The 18,005-nt window shown below is 41.4% G+C and overlaps 1 protein-coding gene across 7 annotated transcripts in view; it reads right to left on the reverse strand.

Moving 5' to 3' along the window:
• slc2a9l2 (solute carrier family 2 member 9, like 2) overlaps nt 1-18,005 on the reverse strand; it is a 118,979-nt gene that overhangs the window by 16,756 nt on the left and 84,218 nt on the right. For all 7 annotated transcript variants that reach the window (XM_058376604.1, XM_058376564.1, XM_058376584.1 and 4 more), the window contains 2 exons: nt 16,006-16,107; nt 11,484-11,559 (listed from right to left, as the gene is read on the reverse strand). In XM_058376604.1, the coding sequence (XP_058232587.1) occupies nt 11,484-11,559; nt 16,006-16,107 (178 nt within the window). The remainder of the gene's footprint in view (nt 1-11,483; nt 11,560-16,005; nt 16,108-18,005) is intronic.

An 18,005-nucleotide genomic window follows, 5' to 3' on the forward strand; every position in this document is an offset into this window, starting at 1 on the left:
TTCGCATATCCCATCCTTGGGGGTTGTGGTCAGGGTGCAGGGTCAGCCATGATACAGCGCCCTTGGAGCAGGGTGGGTCGGGGGCCTTGCTCAAGGGCCCATCGGTGGCAGCTTGGTGGCGCTTGAACCCACAAACACACACACAAACAAGTGCATGTGCAGTCATACTCATGTAAAATGTTTATTAATTTTATTTGGATATCTTTAAAAGTTTCGCTGAAGAACAGACACAGAAGTGTGTCTTAAGTTGAAATTTTATAGGTTTAACACACAAACACGCACACGCACACACACACACACACACACACACACACACACACAGGTAACTAATAAGTTGAAAATAACCAGAGGGTGTATGACTAATGAATGTAGCAGTCTGGGTGAATCTTCCTGTAAGGAAATTTTACACAACATTGACTAAATGTGCCAAACACACACTGACACACATGATTTCGTGACGTGAATGTTTGTGCAGTGTGTGTGTGTGTGGTGATTATGTGCTGTCTGGTTAATCACTGACTGGAATTTGAGTTGAGGAAAGTTCGTCACTGTGATAATTAAAGGTGTATATGAGTGTGAAGCACAGATTAGTTTGCGTGTGTGTATGTGTGTGTGTGTGTGTGTGTGTGTGTGTGTGAGAGAGTGAGTGAATAAGCACAATGATTTTGTTAAATTGCAGAAGGGTAATTAGTGCCTGGAGACCTGAGAGACAGTGGGATACAGTGAGGGATAGAGGAAAGAGCACGAAGATTCATAGAAAGAAATATGGATGGAGAAAAGAAAGAAAGAGATAGAAAGAAACAATCCAGGTGGATTGAGAAAGAGAGGAAAGAGATGAGGTAGAAAGGAGGACAGAAGCAGAGAGAAAAGTGGTAGAGAGTGAGTTATAAGGAAAGAAAGAGAAGAAAAAGTTATAGAGGTATAGAGATACATGTAGAAGAGACACTGAGAGATGAGGAGGGGGAGAGAATTAAAGCGAGAAGGAGAGAGAAAAGGAGAGACCAAGATAGAAGAAAGAGAGACAGCTAGGAAGATGGAAAAAAGACTGACAGAGGAGGTAGAGAAAGAAAGAAAGAAAGAGGAGAGGGGAGTATGCGTATAATATTATTATAATTATTATATTTATTAATATTATTAATTATTATATTTTATTTTCTATATATTGGTGCTATAATTATTATTATTAATCCTTTCTTTTCTTTTCTTTCGCTTCAGGGTCTTTAACCAATATAGGTTTCATACTTCAGTTCCCAGTTTTGGCAACGCTGTAGACACACTACACTACACATGCTAATAAAGCCCAGTGAAGTGAAGTGAAGTGAAGTGCACTGATAGATACAGAGAGAGGAAGAGTGAGAGAATGAAGCGAGAGAGAGAGAGAGAGAGAGAGAGAGAGAGAGAGAAAGAAGAGCGGTAAGATTTAGGTCTCAGGCAAACTGCAGTATGAGTCATCCTCTGAACTTCTATACCACACACACACACACACACACACACACACACACACACACACACACACTCGTTCTCTCTCTGCTGTAACTTAAGCACTCTCTTACACTTGTTAGTCTGAGTTCTGTTGCACTTGCATCATCTCCACGCTGTAGGGAGGATATAAGCACAAATTGGGGGCTCCCTCCTGCTCTTGCTCTTGTACAGTAAACAATTTGTACAGATACACATAACTGCATGCATCATCCAAGCAAAAGCTAAAACAAAAGTCAAGATACTGACTCTCTGTTACCAGCAACATGACTAAACTCAAGTAAGAGGCTATACTTCTCTCTTGGAGATGAGTAAGTGAGGGTAGCACCTTTGCCCATGGGCATGGAGTCTAGGTACACTATATTGCCAAAAGTTTTGGGACACCCCTCCAAATCATTGAATTCAGGTGTTGTTTTTCAGGGGTTGGGCTCGGCCCCTTAGTTCCAGTGAAAGGAACTCTTAATGCTTCAGCTTCATACCAAGACATTTTGGACAATTTCATGCTCCCAACTTTGTGGGAACAGTTTGGGGATGACCCCTTCCTGTTCCAACATGACTGTACACCAGTGCACAAAGAAAGGTCCATAAAGACATGGATGAGTGAGTTTGGTGTGGAGGTCCTGACCTCAACCTGTCCAAAACTGGGACATCTGCCTTTACATGTACAGCTTCAACTCTTCTGGGAAGGCTTTTCACAAGGTTTATGAGTGTGTTTATAGGAATTTTCTGACCATTCCTCTAGAAGCACGGTCAGGCACTGATATTGGACAAGAAGGCCTGGCTTGCAGTCTTCGCTCTAATACATCCAAAGGTGTTCTATGCGGTTGAGGTCAGGACTCTGTGGACACCTGACCATCACATCCATTTGAACACTCCAGTCTACATTTTGTCTAGATTATGGCTGTGGGGATTAGTGCCTTCAGCCACTAGTGCAGTAGTAAGGTCAAGCACTGATGTCAGGTGAGAAGGCCTGGAGCACACTTGCCACTCCATTTCATCCCAAAGCTATTCACTGGGGTTGAGGTTTGGGCTCTGTGCAGGCCACTTGAGTTAATCCACAACAACCGTTGCAAACTATGTCTTCATGAACCTTTCTTTGTGCACAGGAGCATTCTTATCTTGGGACACGTTTGGGCGTCTTAGTTCCAGTAAAGGAAAATTGTAATGTTAAAGTATATGAACACATTTGTGAGCTTCCACATCTACACATATGGGCAGAGCTGCTGAGGCTGTTGCCATCAAGGTTCATCACCAAATGTTAGCTGTGCAGGATGCTGAAAACCTCAACACGCATGGATACACAGACACATGTGCATTCTTAGGGATCCATGCAGGTAACATGCATATTTAGTTGTACACTGTTGTTTCAATAACATTCATGGCTTCTTACAGAAATTGTGGTTAAGGCTTTGTGCTACAAACTGGAAGTTCAAATCCCAGCAAGAAAAATCCTTAAAAATCAATTTCTTCTTGCAGCCTGTCTCAATTGGAAGTCACTTTGGATAAAAACACCAGCTAAATGTGCAAATGCAGTCAGTTAATGCCTGAAGCAAACTGTTGCAGAATCCCAAATGCAAACTCAACCCAAAATTTAAGTCATTAATTAATTTTTCCTCACATAAAAATTAATATGAGAGCGGAGGCTGAGTTGTACGGCGCTTCACAGCTCAAGGGTACCCGGATTGATCTTATGCTCCAGATCCGTTCTGACCCTAACCAATATAAAGTGGTTCCTGAAGATGGTGAAATATTTAATCATTTTAAATTAATTAATATCTTATTTGAAGTGCAAAATTAAAGAGACCTATTAACCGCTGTGAGAAGGTAGATCAATTCTGAACATTCCTTGTCTGAAGAGGTCTATTTTACCTCAGTGAGCACTCTTCATTTTTAGATTGTCAGAAAATATCGGGTTGAACAGGAAAAGAAATAGCAGTGTCTGGTTTTATTGCTCGAATGAGCCGGCAAAATAATCAGTAAGCGAGTATGGCTTTATCTACACCAGTGTTTCTCAACCTGTAGCCCTCAGTTTTAATAAATGAATATTAGACATGCTGTCAATTATTTCTTCTTTTTGGAGGAAAAAGTCGTCTAGTCGTAATCGTAAGTTTTCTAAGCCAGCTTGTTTTAAGAGGGTCATAAACACTGGTGTTATAAAGCTAGTGGAAGAAAATGTTAATGAAACTAATACAGAAAGCAAGATATGTGCAGAAAGAGAAAAGAAATAGAGCATTAGCAAAGAGGGCAGTTCTATGTTTAGCTGCAGATGAATCAACACATGTTCATTGCCACTGAAGAAGATAATGCTAGTGAATAATGTGTGGCTCAGCTGACTGGCCTTTAGCTACTGCTCATATTTGGCCCAGTTGACAAAACAAAACAAAACAGTGATCTAAGCACTAAATGGTTCTCAAAGTAAAGTTATCTTTATTTGTCACATATACACATTACTGCACAGTGAAATTCTTTCTCTGCATTTCCCATCCTTGGGAAAGTGTAGGGTCAGGCATGATGCAGCACGCCTGGAGCAGGGTGGGTTTTGGGGCCTTGCTCAAGAGCCCAACGGTGGCAGCTTGGCGGTGCTGGGGCTTGAACCCCGACCTGCCGGTCAACAACCCTAAGCTTTAAACACTTGAGCTACCACCGCCCCTGAAAAATGGTGCACTAAACCTGGAAGTACTGCAGGTCGATGTGTGGAGTGGACGGAGCGAGCCCCTTTTCCGGCTCCCAGCTCTAAATCTGAGGGATTCAGGGGGTGTATGGAATTTCAAAATTTGTCAGTGGTAGAAACATTATTCCACTATTGTCAAAGTCACTATGCTTGAAATCTCATGATAAAATAATAAAAAAACAACTCTCTCAAGTTAAAAGGTTCCCTGTTCTAAAACAGCTCTACTGTTCACTGGAGATGTTGTGCTTTAGTACCCGGTCATGTTCAAGTGAATAATGGAATAACTGCCATATTCACATACGCCTTAAAACATGAGCATTGCATTAATCCTCTAATAAATTCCACTCATGGAAAGCCCTTCTTAACATCACTCAAAGGCTGGAATTAAGTATTGTACTTTGTTTTCATTGTTTGTTGTTCCATTCAATTTTATGGTGCACATGTGAACAAAACACAGTAATTGCTGGGCTTTTTATAAATTGTTCCATGCAAAACAGGTCATGAGGCTGGATTACTGTATCACTGTCTTTGAATATCTAATATCTCTGAAACTCTGAATTTCCAGCTGCAAATAAAAAGACAGGGTTTCTGCTGCCAATTTTACAAACCTTTTGTGTAACGTTCTAACATCAGCAATCAGAGTGCAACGTGGATAATTTACTCTCCGGTGCTGTGTATCAGACATCAAGAGGTTTGATTCTTCTGCGGCTCGATCATGGCCATTACACACTCCCTCTGACCATCTAACACTCACTTTCAGCATCACACACATCTTGTAATACACTGTCTCATCCTCCACACACTCCATCTTTCCATTACACAGTTGCACTTGGATAGAAATAGAATATTTAACACCCTTAGAAATAAAACACTAGATATCAATAAATAATTATGTATTATAATAAATATATTATAAACGTGTCATAAATTCTTATTGCTGAGTGTGCTGTGTGTAGTTTCTTGACAGCTTCTGCGCTGTCTCCTTGATGGCCACTCTGCTTTAATGTTTGCCCATGTTTGTGTGCACATGTGTAATTGAATATACTGCTAGTGTTGAAGTAATATAATAAGAATGAAAAATGAATGGGGCAGACAGTCATGGGGGGGGGCGTAATGGGGCTGACAGTCATGGGGGGGGGGCATCATAGGGCTGACAGTCAGTGTGTGTGAAATTATTTAAAGACCTGTACAGAGATTCATACTGCAGCTGAAGACAAATGTTTAACTGTTACACTGAAGACACACATGAACACCTCTCATGAACATGTATTCACTATTAGCCAATCAGGAAATTGTAATTCAGATGTTGCAGAAGCTAGATAGAGTGAATGTAGTATGAAGATACAGTATCTAATAATTGCTTAAAAGTAATGGGCTGTCAGTCCAGGAGAAGAAGAATAATGAGGAATGGTCTCTGTGCCTTTCAGCCAAGTAAAGAGGGAAAAGTCTTTCTGCCTGTTAGCCAAATTGAAGGCAGTGCAGTTAATGTGCCTCTCAGTCTAGTGAAGGAGATGCGACCTCTGTTCCTCTCAGTCTAGTGAAGGAGGTGCGACCTCTGTTCCTCTCAGTCCAGTGAAGGAGGTGCGACCTCTGTTCCTCTCAGTCTAGTGAAGGAGGTGCGACCTCTGTTCCTCTCAGTCCAGTGAAGGAGGTGCGACCTCTGTTCCTCTCAGTCCAGTGAAGGAGGTGCGACCTCTGTTCCTCTCAGTCCAGTGAAGGAGGTGCGACCTCTGTTCCTCTCAGTCCAGTGAAGGAGGTGCGACCTCTGTTCCTCTCAGTCCAGTGAAGGAGGTGCGACCTCTGTTCCTCTCAGTCCAGTGAAGGAGGTGCGACCTCTGTTCCTCTCAGTCCAGTGAAGGAGGTGCGACCTCTGTTCCTCTCAGTCTAGTGAAGGAGGTGCGACCTCTGTTCCTCTCAGTCCAGTGAAGGAGATGCGACCTCTGTTCCTCTCAGTCCAGTGAAGGAGGTGCGACCTCTGTTCCTCTCAGTCCAGTGAAGGAGGTGCGACCTCTGTTCCTCTCAGTCCAGTGAAGGAGGTGCGACCTCTGTTCCTCTCAGTCCAGTGAAGGAGGTGTGGTCTCTCTGCCCATCAGTCTAAGTAAGAGACATCTCTGTGCCTGTCAGTTCCCATGGAGGTGGTGTAATATAACTTCCTGTCAGTCCACATGAAGGAGGTGTGGTCTCAGTGCTGTCAGTCTTAGCTGCTGGGTCATCTGTGCCAAACCGGTCCAGCACAGAAGGAGTGGTGTCTCTGCCTGTCAGTCCAGAGAAAAGGAGTACGGTCTCTGTGCCTGACAGCCACAGTTTAGAAGGTGCGTCTGCCATGCTTGTCATTCCCAGTGAAGGAATTGTGGTCTTTGTGCTTAACAGTCCCAGTAAAACAGGTGTAGACTCCATGTGCTCAGTAATCGGTACCCGTCAAGCGGGTTCTCTGCTCGTGGATCCAAGTGAAAGTTCCAGTATGTATTCTCTCAAGCTGTCAGTCTGAGTAAAGGAGGCATGGATTCTTCACTTTACAGACCCTCTAAGAGAGATCTGTTCTCTGTGCTTGTCATACCCCATGAAGGTGGCATTGTCTCTGCCAGTCAGTAAGAGTAAAGTAGTCATGGTCTTGCTGCCTGTCCAAGTACAGGAAGCAATGTTATCTGTTTCTGTCAGTCCTAGTGAAGGAGGCTTATCATCAGTGCTTACCAGTCCAGTGAAGGAGATGAGGTCTCTCTGCCTGTCCGTCCCATGGAAGTACCGTGAAAACTCGCTTATTAGCTTCCAGAATAAATGAGCTGTCTTTAACATTAATATGTATTTGGCTGAACACCTCATTTGAAGTATGCAAAGCAATAGTTTTATTTTAATTGACTAATTTTAACATATTAAAAGCAGTCTGCACAAGCATCCTGAAAACCTCTGAATCTTCACATCTTCTTTCATATTATATAAATAAAAGGAAAAATAAACCCTGCTTACATTTCTCCATCTTTTCAGTGCATAAATAAATACACAAATACTTCTCCTGGGCTTAACAGGGTGTGCCAAATTCTCAAGAACCGTAATGCACTTGGTGTGAAAGAATTAATGTTTAAAGTGTTTTTTATGCAGTGACCTAACAATAATTCCTTCTCATTTTTTCCTCTCTCTTATCTCTTGTAGTGTGTCTGTAACACTGACTCAATACTTGCTTGAGGCATCTTTCTAACAACAGCCAGCCATTCACAAGCTGCAAATACGTTTGAATTCATTAACACAAGCTCTCTGGTGAGTTAGGCGGATCTGCTGGCAGCTACACAGGTGCTGTTATTAAGAATGATGTAGAGTGCGAGACTAAGGATCATTTTCTCAGTGGTCCCTCAGATGCAATGCTAAGGTCATAAGGAGCCAGCAACACAAGAGCTGCTGACCAGAAAAACACACAAGTCCTCATGGGCTTGAGGCAGCTCAAAACACCCACTATTTCCAGAGAGAACCCCCAGCAATGATGGTGGGTATGTATACCCTGCCTCTGCATCCAGCCCACAAACCAAAACAAACCAGTGCCTGCAGACCTGAAGCATAAAAGCATGTCCACATCTGGGTGAATGAAGTGTGCATGGAGGTAGATGAGAGCTAGAGGCTATTCATAGTGGCTTTTAAAGAAAACCTTGTTTGTGATCTGGTGGACTCGGGCAATGTGGTCAATCTGTTTCTTCCATTGTTGCTTCCAGGCCCTGTTTAGGCCATGGGGACTATGCTTGTTGCTTGGGAACATGGGGACAATTGTCACATTCCTGCTTGGCACTGGAGGACATGGCAGGTGCCACTACACAGAGAATTCCACCCCAAAACTGAATGAATCACACTCATTGCACTACAAAGTCACAGCTGCACCACAATAATGGATTGTGTCATGAGCCACTGGAAGAGCTAGGCCTTTGCTATGAAATATGGCTCTGGCACAGTAGCAGATTCAGATCTCACAAACAAGGGTAAAGCTCGAGAAAATAAAGTAATACAGATGCTAAAGCTACCTTTTGCCAAATTGAACAACAAGAAGTTCTTGTAAAGACAGACCATTCATGCTGCAGGCAGATGCTTCAGGAAGAAACTTGGGTGATTTGTTTTTTCCTTTTCCTCAGCAGTTCAGTAGTGTGAAGACTGCCAAATAAATGAATATAAATATCCCTTAGTTTTAAAGCCTTGCATGAAGAGACTTTGAGTACTGCCTCACTCAGAGGTCCGTCCAGAGTGGATAGCCAAAATAGATCACTCTACATCAGCAGGTGATTTCTTGGCATTTAAAAATGTTGCTTTCTGGGACAAGCCCCAGGATGGACAGACTTTCCAACCCACATGCATCTATTGCTGTCAACCCAGTTTGGCACAAAGGGAAAGGGGACCATGAGCCAGCAGAGGCAGAGTACATGGGACATGAGGACTGGTTCTGTAACATAGACATCTTTTCTGTTGTTGTCAACAGAACTCCCCAGACATGATCAGCTCTGCAGCCTATGCTTATCCACGTAACTACTTCCCTTCATGCTTCAGTGGATAATCCTCCAGGGATACTATTGTCTTGCACGTTTTAAGAAGTAATAGACCGTTCAATGCTAATCCCCTGACTCTTACACACAAAATGATTGTATCAAATATTTTCTATACATAAAAAAAATGATGATATTTGATGATAATGTGTGTTTTCACTATTACTGTAGTTTGGTTTGTTCAGGACTTAAACGTTCTACAGATGTCAGACCTTCATCGTTGCTCTTTATACTTTTAACATAATTACACTACTGAGCTGTATCCTTCATAATACATGTCGGGGACAGCTTTCTGCTCCTCTGGAAAATCTTGAATGTACTGCTATATAAAATGATTAACCATTTCACCTGGTAATTATTATAATCCATTTCATTGAAAACCACATAGCTGACATTCTTGACTCAAAAGCCGATCAAACTTAGCAACAGTAACCGAGTGGGCAGTAGACGTCGGAGTAAGACTGTGTAGTTTTCATATTATAACTGTTAGGCTTCCATCATCCTGGGAAAGTATCACACTCGTATATATAAACTTGCGTGTGGGTAAAGCTGCTATTTTTTTTTAATTACCTCTTCAGTCTAGTGGCCAATTTGCAGAGATTTGGTAGAAACCTGGGTAATTACCTGCAAACAGTAAGCACTGCAGAAGTGTCCACTCACAGGTAAGCTGCTTGGTCTGCACTCTGGTTTTTTATGCATGCTTTAATTAGAGAAGCATAGTTTAGCATGGAAATATCAGCTTAACAGCTATATGCTGATGAAGTGCACAATAAGGATGAACAGAGATGCTCATTTGTTAGGTTGTTAAAAGTTCTTCAAGCACACTTTAAGTAGCCCTAACTTGAAACCATTTAAAATACTCTAGAGAATACACATGCTAATAGTTTTTTAACAATCTGAAATAAATGGCTATAATTGGCCTAGGAACAACACCTTTAGCATTACCATTTAAGTCTAAATTTGGACTAGTATTTACTTTTGAGCATGCACACCAAATATTTTAAACAAGGGTATACCCATGTTCATGTTAAAACCTCGAAAACAAGATTTGTCCCAAACTTAACATTGAGTATGCTGCTCATGTTGCTACAGCTTCTGCTTACGCTCACAGAATCGTGTACCAGCCAGGCTCATCTGCTTTGGGTCACACTGTATTATATATTTCCTATAACAAAACACAATACTACCCACTGGACTGGTAAGTAAGTGCAAGCAATATTTCTTTGTTTTGTTTTTTTAGCCACTTACCTTAGACACATATATATGCATGTTAGTAACCTAATAAAATGTGCAAATATTACACCAGTCCTATATCAATCTAGAATAAAAAAAAAAATAGAAGGTTGATTAAGGCTTGTTAGTTAGTTAGTTGTAGTTGTTGTACTATACACTATATTGCCAAAAGTTTTGGGACACCCCTCCAAATCATTGAATTCAGGTGTTGTTTTTCAGGGGTTGGGTTCGGCCTCTTAGTTCCAGTGAAAGGAACTCTTAATGCTTCAGCAAACCAAGACATTATGCTCCCAACTTCCTGTTCTAACATGACTGCACGCCAGTGCACAAAGCAAGGTCCATAAAGACATGTATGAGCGAGTTGGTGTGGAGGAACTTTACAGAATCCTGACCTGAACCCCATAGAACACCTTTGGGATGAATTAGAGCAGAGGCTGTGAGCCAGGCCAAAAATTCCCATAAACACACTACTAAACCTCGTGGAAAGTCAACTCCATATTACATTCAGAGCAGACGTCCCAGTTTTGGAATGGCTCGCAGTCTCCGCTCTAATTCATCCCTCAGGTTGAGGTCAGGACTCTATGCAGGCCAGTCAAGTTCCTCCACACCAAACTCACTCATCCATGTCTTTATGGACCTTGCTTTGTGCACTGGTGTACAGTCATGTTGGAACAGGAAGGGGTCATCCCCAAACTGTTCCCACAAAGCTGGGAGCATGAAATTGTCCAAAATGTCTTGGTATGCTGAAGCATTAAGAGTTCCTTTCACTGGTACTAAGGGACCGAGCCCAATCCCTGAACTCAATGATTTGGAGGGGTGTCCCCAAACATTTGGCAATATAGTGTAGTTGTCGTGTACTGTGTAAGCTTTGTGGCTAAAAGTATCCATGCCTCATGTCCTCCTGAAATAATTTGTATATCAGTCTATAAGCAAAGAAGAAAAAGGAGAGAGAACAGTAAAATGGTGGATTTATATTAGCTTAACCCTTGGAATTTTTCCAGTAGTCATCACATTGTTTCTTTTCTGATGAGTTCTGCAGTATTGTCACATTTTATGAATTACCAAATGATTAAACACTTGTTTACATGAGTTATCTTGGACACACAGATGACTGGGGTTTTTACACAAATTGCTCAGCACTCAGCCAACAAAGCCTTTTCTCATAAATCCAATTTCCACTAAGTGCCTTTGTGATTTGGAGAGGGCTCTGTGTTCCCATGAGTAAATACACAAAGCAATAATCCAAAGAAAAGTTTAATTATGGGAAACCTGTGTACGCTTTTAGAAATACAACTGAAGGAAGGTTCTGTTACACATTAGCATCGCGTCTACAGAAGATTTGACAGTCGAAGAGCTAAATCATTTAGCGGGCAATTTAATACCCCATTTAGCCCACACAGGGAGCTGCGACTGCGTCACTTCTCCTTCGCAAATCTTTAAAGGAACAGTTTAGGGGCTGTGTTCCAAATCGAGATCTGCAAATGCTGCATTAATGAACACAACAAGGCTGCTTTAAATGGCTGAGGTTCCAAATCACCAGCCTCAGGGGTGTGTGTGTGTGTGTGTGTGTGTGTGTGTGTACCTACCTGGGCCAGAGCAAAAAGAAGCAATTAGGGCTAATATGGAGATGAAGCTCATATATGGCATCCATGAATAACTGTCCTGAAGAGAGAGGGAGGAAGAGAGAAACGAGAGGATCATGTGTCAGTAGTTAAGTCTCCATTTATTTATAAAAAGAAAATCTGATTTAAAAAAACGTGTAGACTTTTCCATCAGAAACTTGTTGCCAATAAACAGACAATGTGCGATAACGATGTTACGTTGTCAGAAAAAGTGCTTAACAAACATTTACGCCAAGACTTCAACTTTGTGCCACAAAAAGATGGACAGAAAATATGGACCTTGGAGCTACAGGGCTGTATTTTTTTGTACAGACAGTGGAAACTTTAGCACTGTGTTCAGATATACTGATGACTGCCCACAGTATGTTTACTGTGGCATCACCACATTTCAGGGTAATTTGGACATTATGCTATGAATTCTCCAAGCTAGTAACCTCCAATTGCAAAGAAGCAGTCAGCTTGAATAAATTCACAGTATCAGTAATTAGCATGCTCTCATCATCAATGCAAGTTGTGTCAACAGAAACCAAGAACCACCATCACTGAGGATACGGTCAAGTTGATGTTAGGGACAGACAAAATACAGCTCAACACCATTCCTACCATCAAGGATGGTAGTGGCATCATCATACTCTGGGGTTACTTTTCAGCAGGGCGATCTGGGAATCCTATCATCTGAACAAGGCTCCAACATGTGTGGAGCCAAATACAAGGGGAGTCAGCCTGTTCAAGTCAGACAGAATTCTGACGAAGAATGACCCAAACCCTGGACCAAATCCCAGCGTAAAAACTGCACTTGAAAACAAGAAGGTTTGTGTTTTCGTATGGCCGAATGGAGACCAAGCTCAGACTCGAAACTAAATATGGATGGTGGTGGTTGGTCAAGTTGCTCATAAAACAGTAAAACAAACCAGTCTATTGAACTGAAGATATTTTTCCATGGCTAGTTCACACTGCTTGAGCAGATGACAGGCCCTGCTCCACTATTCAAATCAACTGCATCAATCTGCTTTAACAGAGTCAGGCACAACATTTTCAAGTGGCAGAATATAGAGATATGAAGTCAGATGAAGGTCATTCAAATCGATATCAATTTCCTTTCGCAGTAATATGCGGCTTATAGCAAGTTGGGCGAGGATTTCGAGGAGCTGTGTACAACACCGCCTCTCTCTTTCCATGTCACGGAAGCTGAAAATAAATACATCGGCACGACAAATCCGCAGGTAACTCTCTAGATCTTGCAGCTGTTTTTACTCTCGTCACTTTTCTTACGGTAACCTGTTCAGAGTTCAGATTTCATCAACATCATAGTTCTGTATGATTTCAGCTCGCATGCACACTCTGTGCATTTGCAGTTTAGAGCCTAAATGGCACATCTTTCTAAAAATATTACTAGCATGAATAACGATTAAAGCGGATGAGTCATGTGCGCTGGAATTGGTACTGAGAGATTCATGAATGTTTATCAAGCTTTACGATGCAACACCTGAACCACAAATAAATCACAAAAAAAGATAAATGAATGTCTTGGTAAATGTCGAGTGATAGATAGACAGAGAGAGAGAGAGAGAGAGAGAGAGAGAGAGAACAGCAGAACCCATTACAGTCAAGCTGATTGAGGTGGAAGAGACGGAGGTGAGTAAATATATATTCATAAAGGAAAAATGCGATGGTGTGTGAATTCTGCCTCGACTCAGAGTTTCGCATCCTCGGCTACATCACTCGAGTTCATAATTGAAATCAGCTGGAGATGTGTGACTAGTTGATAGTTGCATACCTGCATCTGTATCCCTTTAGACCTTATTATCTGTTCAATCCGAATAACGCGTTTGCATCTACATACTTAGGACATAATTACTGGTCCTCCACCCAGGAATATTTCATTTTTCAGTCAATACTACAACGTGCTGATTTTTTTCAGCCGGCAAATCCTCTTTTCTCTCACTAAATCTCCATAATGAATGTTAATATCCATGAAGTTCATGAGACGAACCTCTCCAGTCACATTGGTTTTTGTTTGTTTTTTTTTTACAACTAAACTTAATTCTTGTCTCGTTGTTAATGTCCCCAGTTCTTCCTCCACTTGTGTTTGTAAGAAAAAAGTGAATAAATCTGGTTATGAATTTGACTTCCCTAATGATTTCGACTTGAAAGCGTTGACTTCTAGCTAACCCCCCTTAAGAATAATAATACGTTATTGGCAACTCTAATATGTTTAATATTAGGAGGGTGAATTTTCCCCTTATTAGAAATATGAATTATTTAACACGTTTTGCACAGAACCGTCATTGTGCTTATTCCCCCTCCATGTTCTAGTAGTTCGTCTGACAGGAATATGATAAATTATTCATTTAACTCAACAGGGATTGAGAAGGGTGAATCTAGTCTATTCAACTGTCCCAAAACAGCTTAACAAGAAATACATAAACCTGGGATATAAATAACAAATTATAAACTATTTCACCTATGATGTGACCTAAATTATTACAGCATTTGTACACAGACTATATTGCCAAAAGTTTTGGGACACCCCTCCAAATCATTGAATTCAGGTGTTGTTTTTTCAGGGGGTTGGGCTTGGCCCCTTAGTTCCAGTGAAAGGAACTCTTAATGCTTCAGCATACCAAGACATTTTGGACAATTTTATGCTTCCAACTTTGTGGGAACAGTTTGGGGATGACCCCTTCCTGTGCCAACATGACTGCACACCAGTGCACAAAGCAAGGTCCATAAAGACATGGATGAGTGAGTCTGGTGTGGAGGAACTTGACTGGCCAGCACAGAGTCCTGACCTCAACCTGATAGGACACCTTTGGGATGAATTAGAGCAGAGACTGCGAGTCAGATCTTCTCGTCCAACATCAGTGCCTGACCTCACAAATGCGCTTCTAGAGGAATGGTCAAAAATTCCCATAAACACAGTCCTAAACCTTGTGGAAAGCCTTCTCAGAAGAGTTGAAGCTGCAAGGTGTGGGACAACTCCATATTACATTCATGTGCAGGTAAAGGCAGACGTCTCAAAACTTTTGTCAATACAGTGTAAAGTTCTTGGCTACCCTACACCACTAAGCTGCAGCTTCTCAATTTTCAGATAGTGAAAAAGATATAAATTGGCAGAAATGTTTTATTTTCAGTGTATGTAATGCAGTATATCATCATTAAATGCCATATCCAGTGCCCGTATTTCCAGAAATCCAGGTAATGAACCCTATTTTTCCTCGTGGCTGGGGTGCTATCAAAACATTTTATACCTTTATACTGTCCTGTATCTTTAACCCAAGTAGCTGCCTTTACGATTGGTCCTCAAGGTCCAATTATGTACCCAAGTACACTACATTCAGTTTCTAAGATAAGAAGATACACTAAAAGACCCAAAAAATGCACCCTTTGGGGTTCTCCGGGTGACAAGTACAGTTTGGGAAAACAATTTTCTAAACAAATCCCTTGGGTGGAAACCTGCCCTGTGTCTCAGCTTTTTGGCTGTGTTTCAAATCGACGTTTTACTAAGCACCAAAAAAAAAAGCCAATTCTGGAAAGGTTTATGAAGATCTCCTTGGTTTTATTGCCTTCATCCATCTCTGACCTGACAGTCCAAGATTAAAATGTTCCTTTTAACATCTGCTGCTCCAGTTTGTCTTAACCTGTTTACCACAATGCTGTTTTGTCTATTTTATCTTGTTTACTATAATGCTAGCTTGTTTTTAGACCATTTATTTCAGTCATGCTTGTTTTTATCTTGTTTACTATAATGGTAGGTTGTGTGTGTTTGTGTTTTAGAGTGGTTTAGTTCACTCTCAGACTGGTTAGACTGGTCAGGTTTGGTGGTTTTATTCTAATGCTCGTTGGGGTGATTGAGATTAAAATAACGGCTTGGTACAGCTTGTTTACTGAAGATACTAGTGGACTGAAGGATGACGACTCGTGGAGTTTCCATCTGATTTATAGTGCATTCAGATCGAACTTGTCACATGATTTTGATACGCGAGGATGAGCATACAAAATGCTAGCCATTCACACGGAAAACTGTCTATTAAACACTGTTGCTAGGCAACTGGGCAGCATGATGGTCAATAAGGGCCTCTCTTTTATTTTACTGGAAATGAACTAGCTAGCACAGAGCTCTTAAGATTTTGTTTTTTATATACGTGAATAAGTGCAAAGGCACATTTTGCTCCACCTGAATTTCTATTTCAAATTAAAGGTTAGTATCATAAAGTGCTGTTTCACTGAATGCTTGAAGGGTCAAACACTAGAAAACCAGAATAGTGACCTTTTGTTTTCATTCCCTAAAGAACTCATTAAACCTCAGTATGTGTGTGTGTGTGCTGAAAGCCAGTTGGTCATTTATACTGTATATAGTTGTGTGTGTGTGTTTGTGTGTGTGTTTTAAGAGCACTTCTTATATTGCCATTTCACTGCAGCTCTAATCTAAGTGCAGATGCATCATGACCTTTAACCTCATTTGTTTAGCTGATAAGCTTCTGACCTGGAAGTGCAAGAAGATGGTGAGGAGGCTGTAACACACCGCCATCGCCAAGAAGCCAAATATCAGCAACAGCTTCCGTCCAACACGCTCGATCACCAAGCCCTGAGACACACACACACACAACGAACAAGTTAATGATGTATAGAGAGACTTGGATAAACAGAGACAGTGAGTAAAACCATTTAACTCATACATACACATGCTTGCATACACAATAAACAAGTCAATGATGTATAGAGAGACTCAGAGATAAAAAGACAGATAAAATGAGACCATTTAACTCACACACACGGTGTCTAATAATAGCCTGTGTGGAGTTTGTGTACATAAATAGAAACACTCAATTGAAATCAGCCACAGAATTCTGACAGGTCATCTGATCTCCCTCTCTCTCTCTCCCTCTCTCTATCTCTCTCTCTCTTGTTGCTCCAGTCTCTCTCTCACTGTCTCTCTACCGTTTTTGGATGCTGGTGCTTGTGCGTGTGTGTGTGTGTGTGTGTGAGAGAGAGAGAGACTGATATGATTTGTCACCCGACTCTCCTGATGCCTTAATCGGAGTGACAGCAGGCCCTTGGGGGTTTCTACATCAACATCCACAAACAGGAAGAGGGAAGTGGCCACATAAAGAACATGTGCATCTGAGGTGTAACAGTTGGAGTGTGTATATAAGGAAGACTAAAAGACTGCATATTCTTGTATTTTTTCCTCCCATAGGCTGTGTCCCAGACTGCCTAAGTGCTAACTATATTAGCCTACTCTATTTTGCCAAACTATTTATTATAATGGCATCAGGTTTGGGACACGGCCCCAGGGTGCTGCTCTGCGGATGATCTCAGTTGACCCTGCATTTCCACCAGCGGTGCGGTGACACATTAAAGTAGCCGGAAGTCATTTATTTTCAGTCAGAGCTGGAGATTTACACCAACTGGGGCAAGTGTTGCTGACGCAAAATGGATGAGGTGACCGGTTAAATGAGAAGCAAAGGTGGTGCTGGCTACCTGTGAAAGTGAGTCATGGTGGTTGGGTCCATTGTTCGCTGGGATTTAAATAAAGTTGCTGGTTAGTCATCTTTTCCACAGGACTCATGGCATTATGTCTATTTTAGGCTATTTTTTTTTTAGTGTGCACTTCAATTAAGAGCTAAAATGAGGTTCTGAGGCTGCACTGTTAACAAAAATTGATTAACCAGTGCAATAAAAGTAAAAAATAATAAAGCTGTGTGTCAAAATTAACTTTAACTCTGGCCTTGCTTGGGTCTGAAAAAAGTCTGGATCTACACTAGCTAAGTGGGACTGGACTGTACTGTGCAACTCATAGCACCAAGTGCGGTCATTTTACACGCCGCTGGTCATGATGGAATTCATTACACTACGAAGAATTTAGCTTTAAAGGACAACAATAATATCTACACTCAAGTGATAAGTAAAGCCAAAGAAAATAAAAAAAAACTCCCAGCATAGACAATGTGAAGGTGACTACAAGGCTTGCTGTTTGTTCTACCTCCCAAATATTCCACATCCCCACAGAGGCCACTAGTGCCTGTAGTATCTCACTAGTCTAAATCCTAGTAGCAGCTTCTGAACCAGCTAGTCATACTCCTTACTCTACTATGAACACGTGCTATGAAGAGTAAAGGTTTTGAAAAAGCCAAATAGAACATAGGTTTTTGCTGCAGTGAATACCACTCTACAGGGATGTCAGTAAAATCTAGGTAGCTGATAGCACCTAGCTAGTAAAAAACGACGTACAGATGGGTTTGTCATTGATCAAGCAATCAAATTGCACAGAATAACAATCAAAGTAAACTGTAATTTTTTTTTAAATGCTTGCAAAATCTTTGCAGTCAACAACTGCCTTAAGTCTGTAACCCACAGACATTACCAGATGCTTGGTTTCATCCTTGATGTTGCCCTTCCAGGTCTTTACTGCCATGGTCTTTAATTCCTGCATGTTCTTGAGGTAATTTGCCTTCGGTTTCACCTTCAGCAAGCGAAATGCAG

Source organism: Hemibagrus wyckioides, linkage group LG02 (assembly GCF_019097595.1).
Source record: "Hemibagrus wyckioides isolate EC202008001 linkage group LG02, SWU_Hwy_1.0, whole genome shotgun sequence".
NCBI classification, from domain to species: Eukaryota; Metazoa; Chordata; class Actinopteri; order Siluriformes; family Bagridae; genus Hemibagrus; species Hemibagrus wyckioides.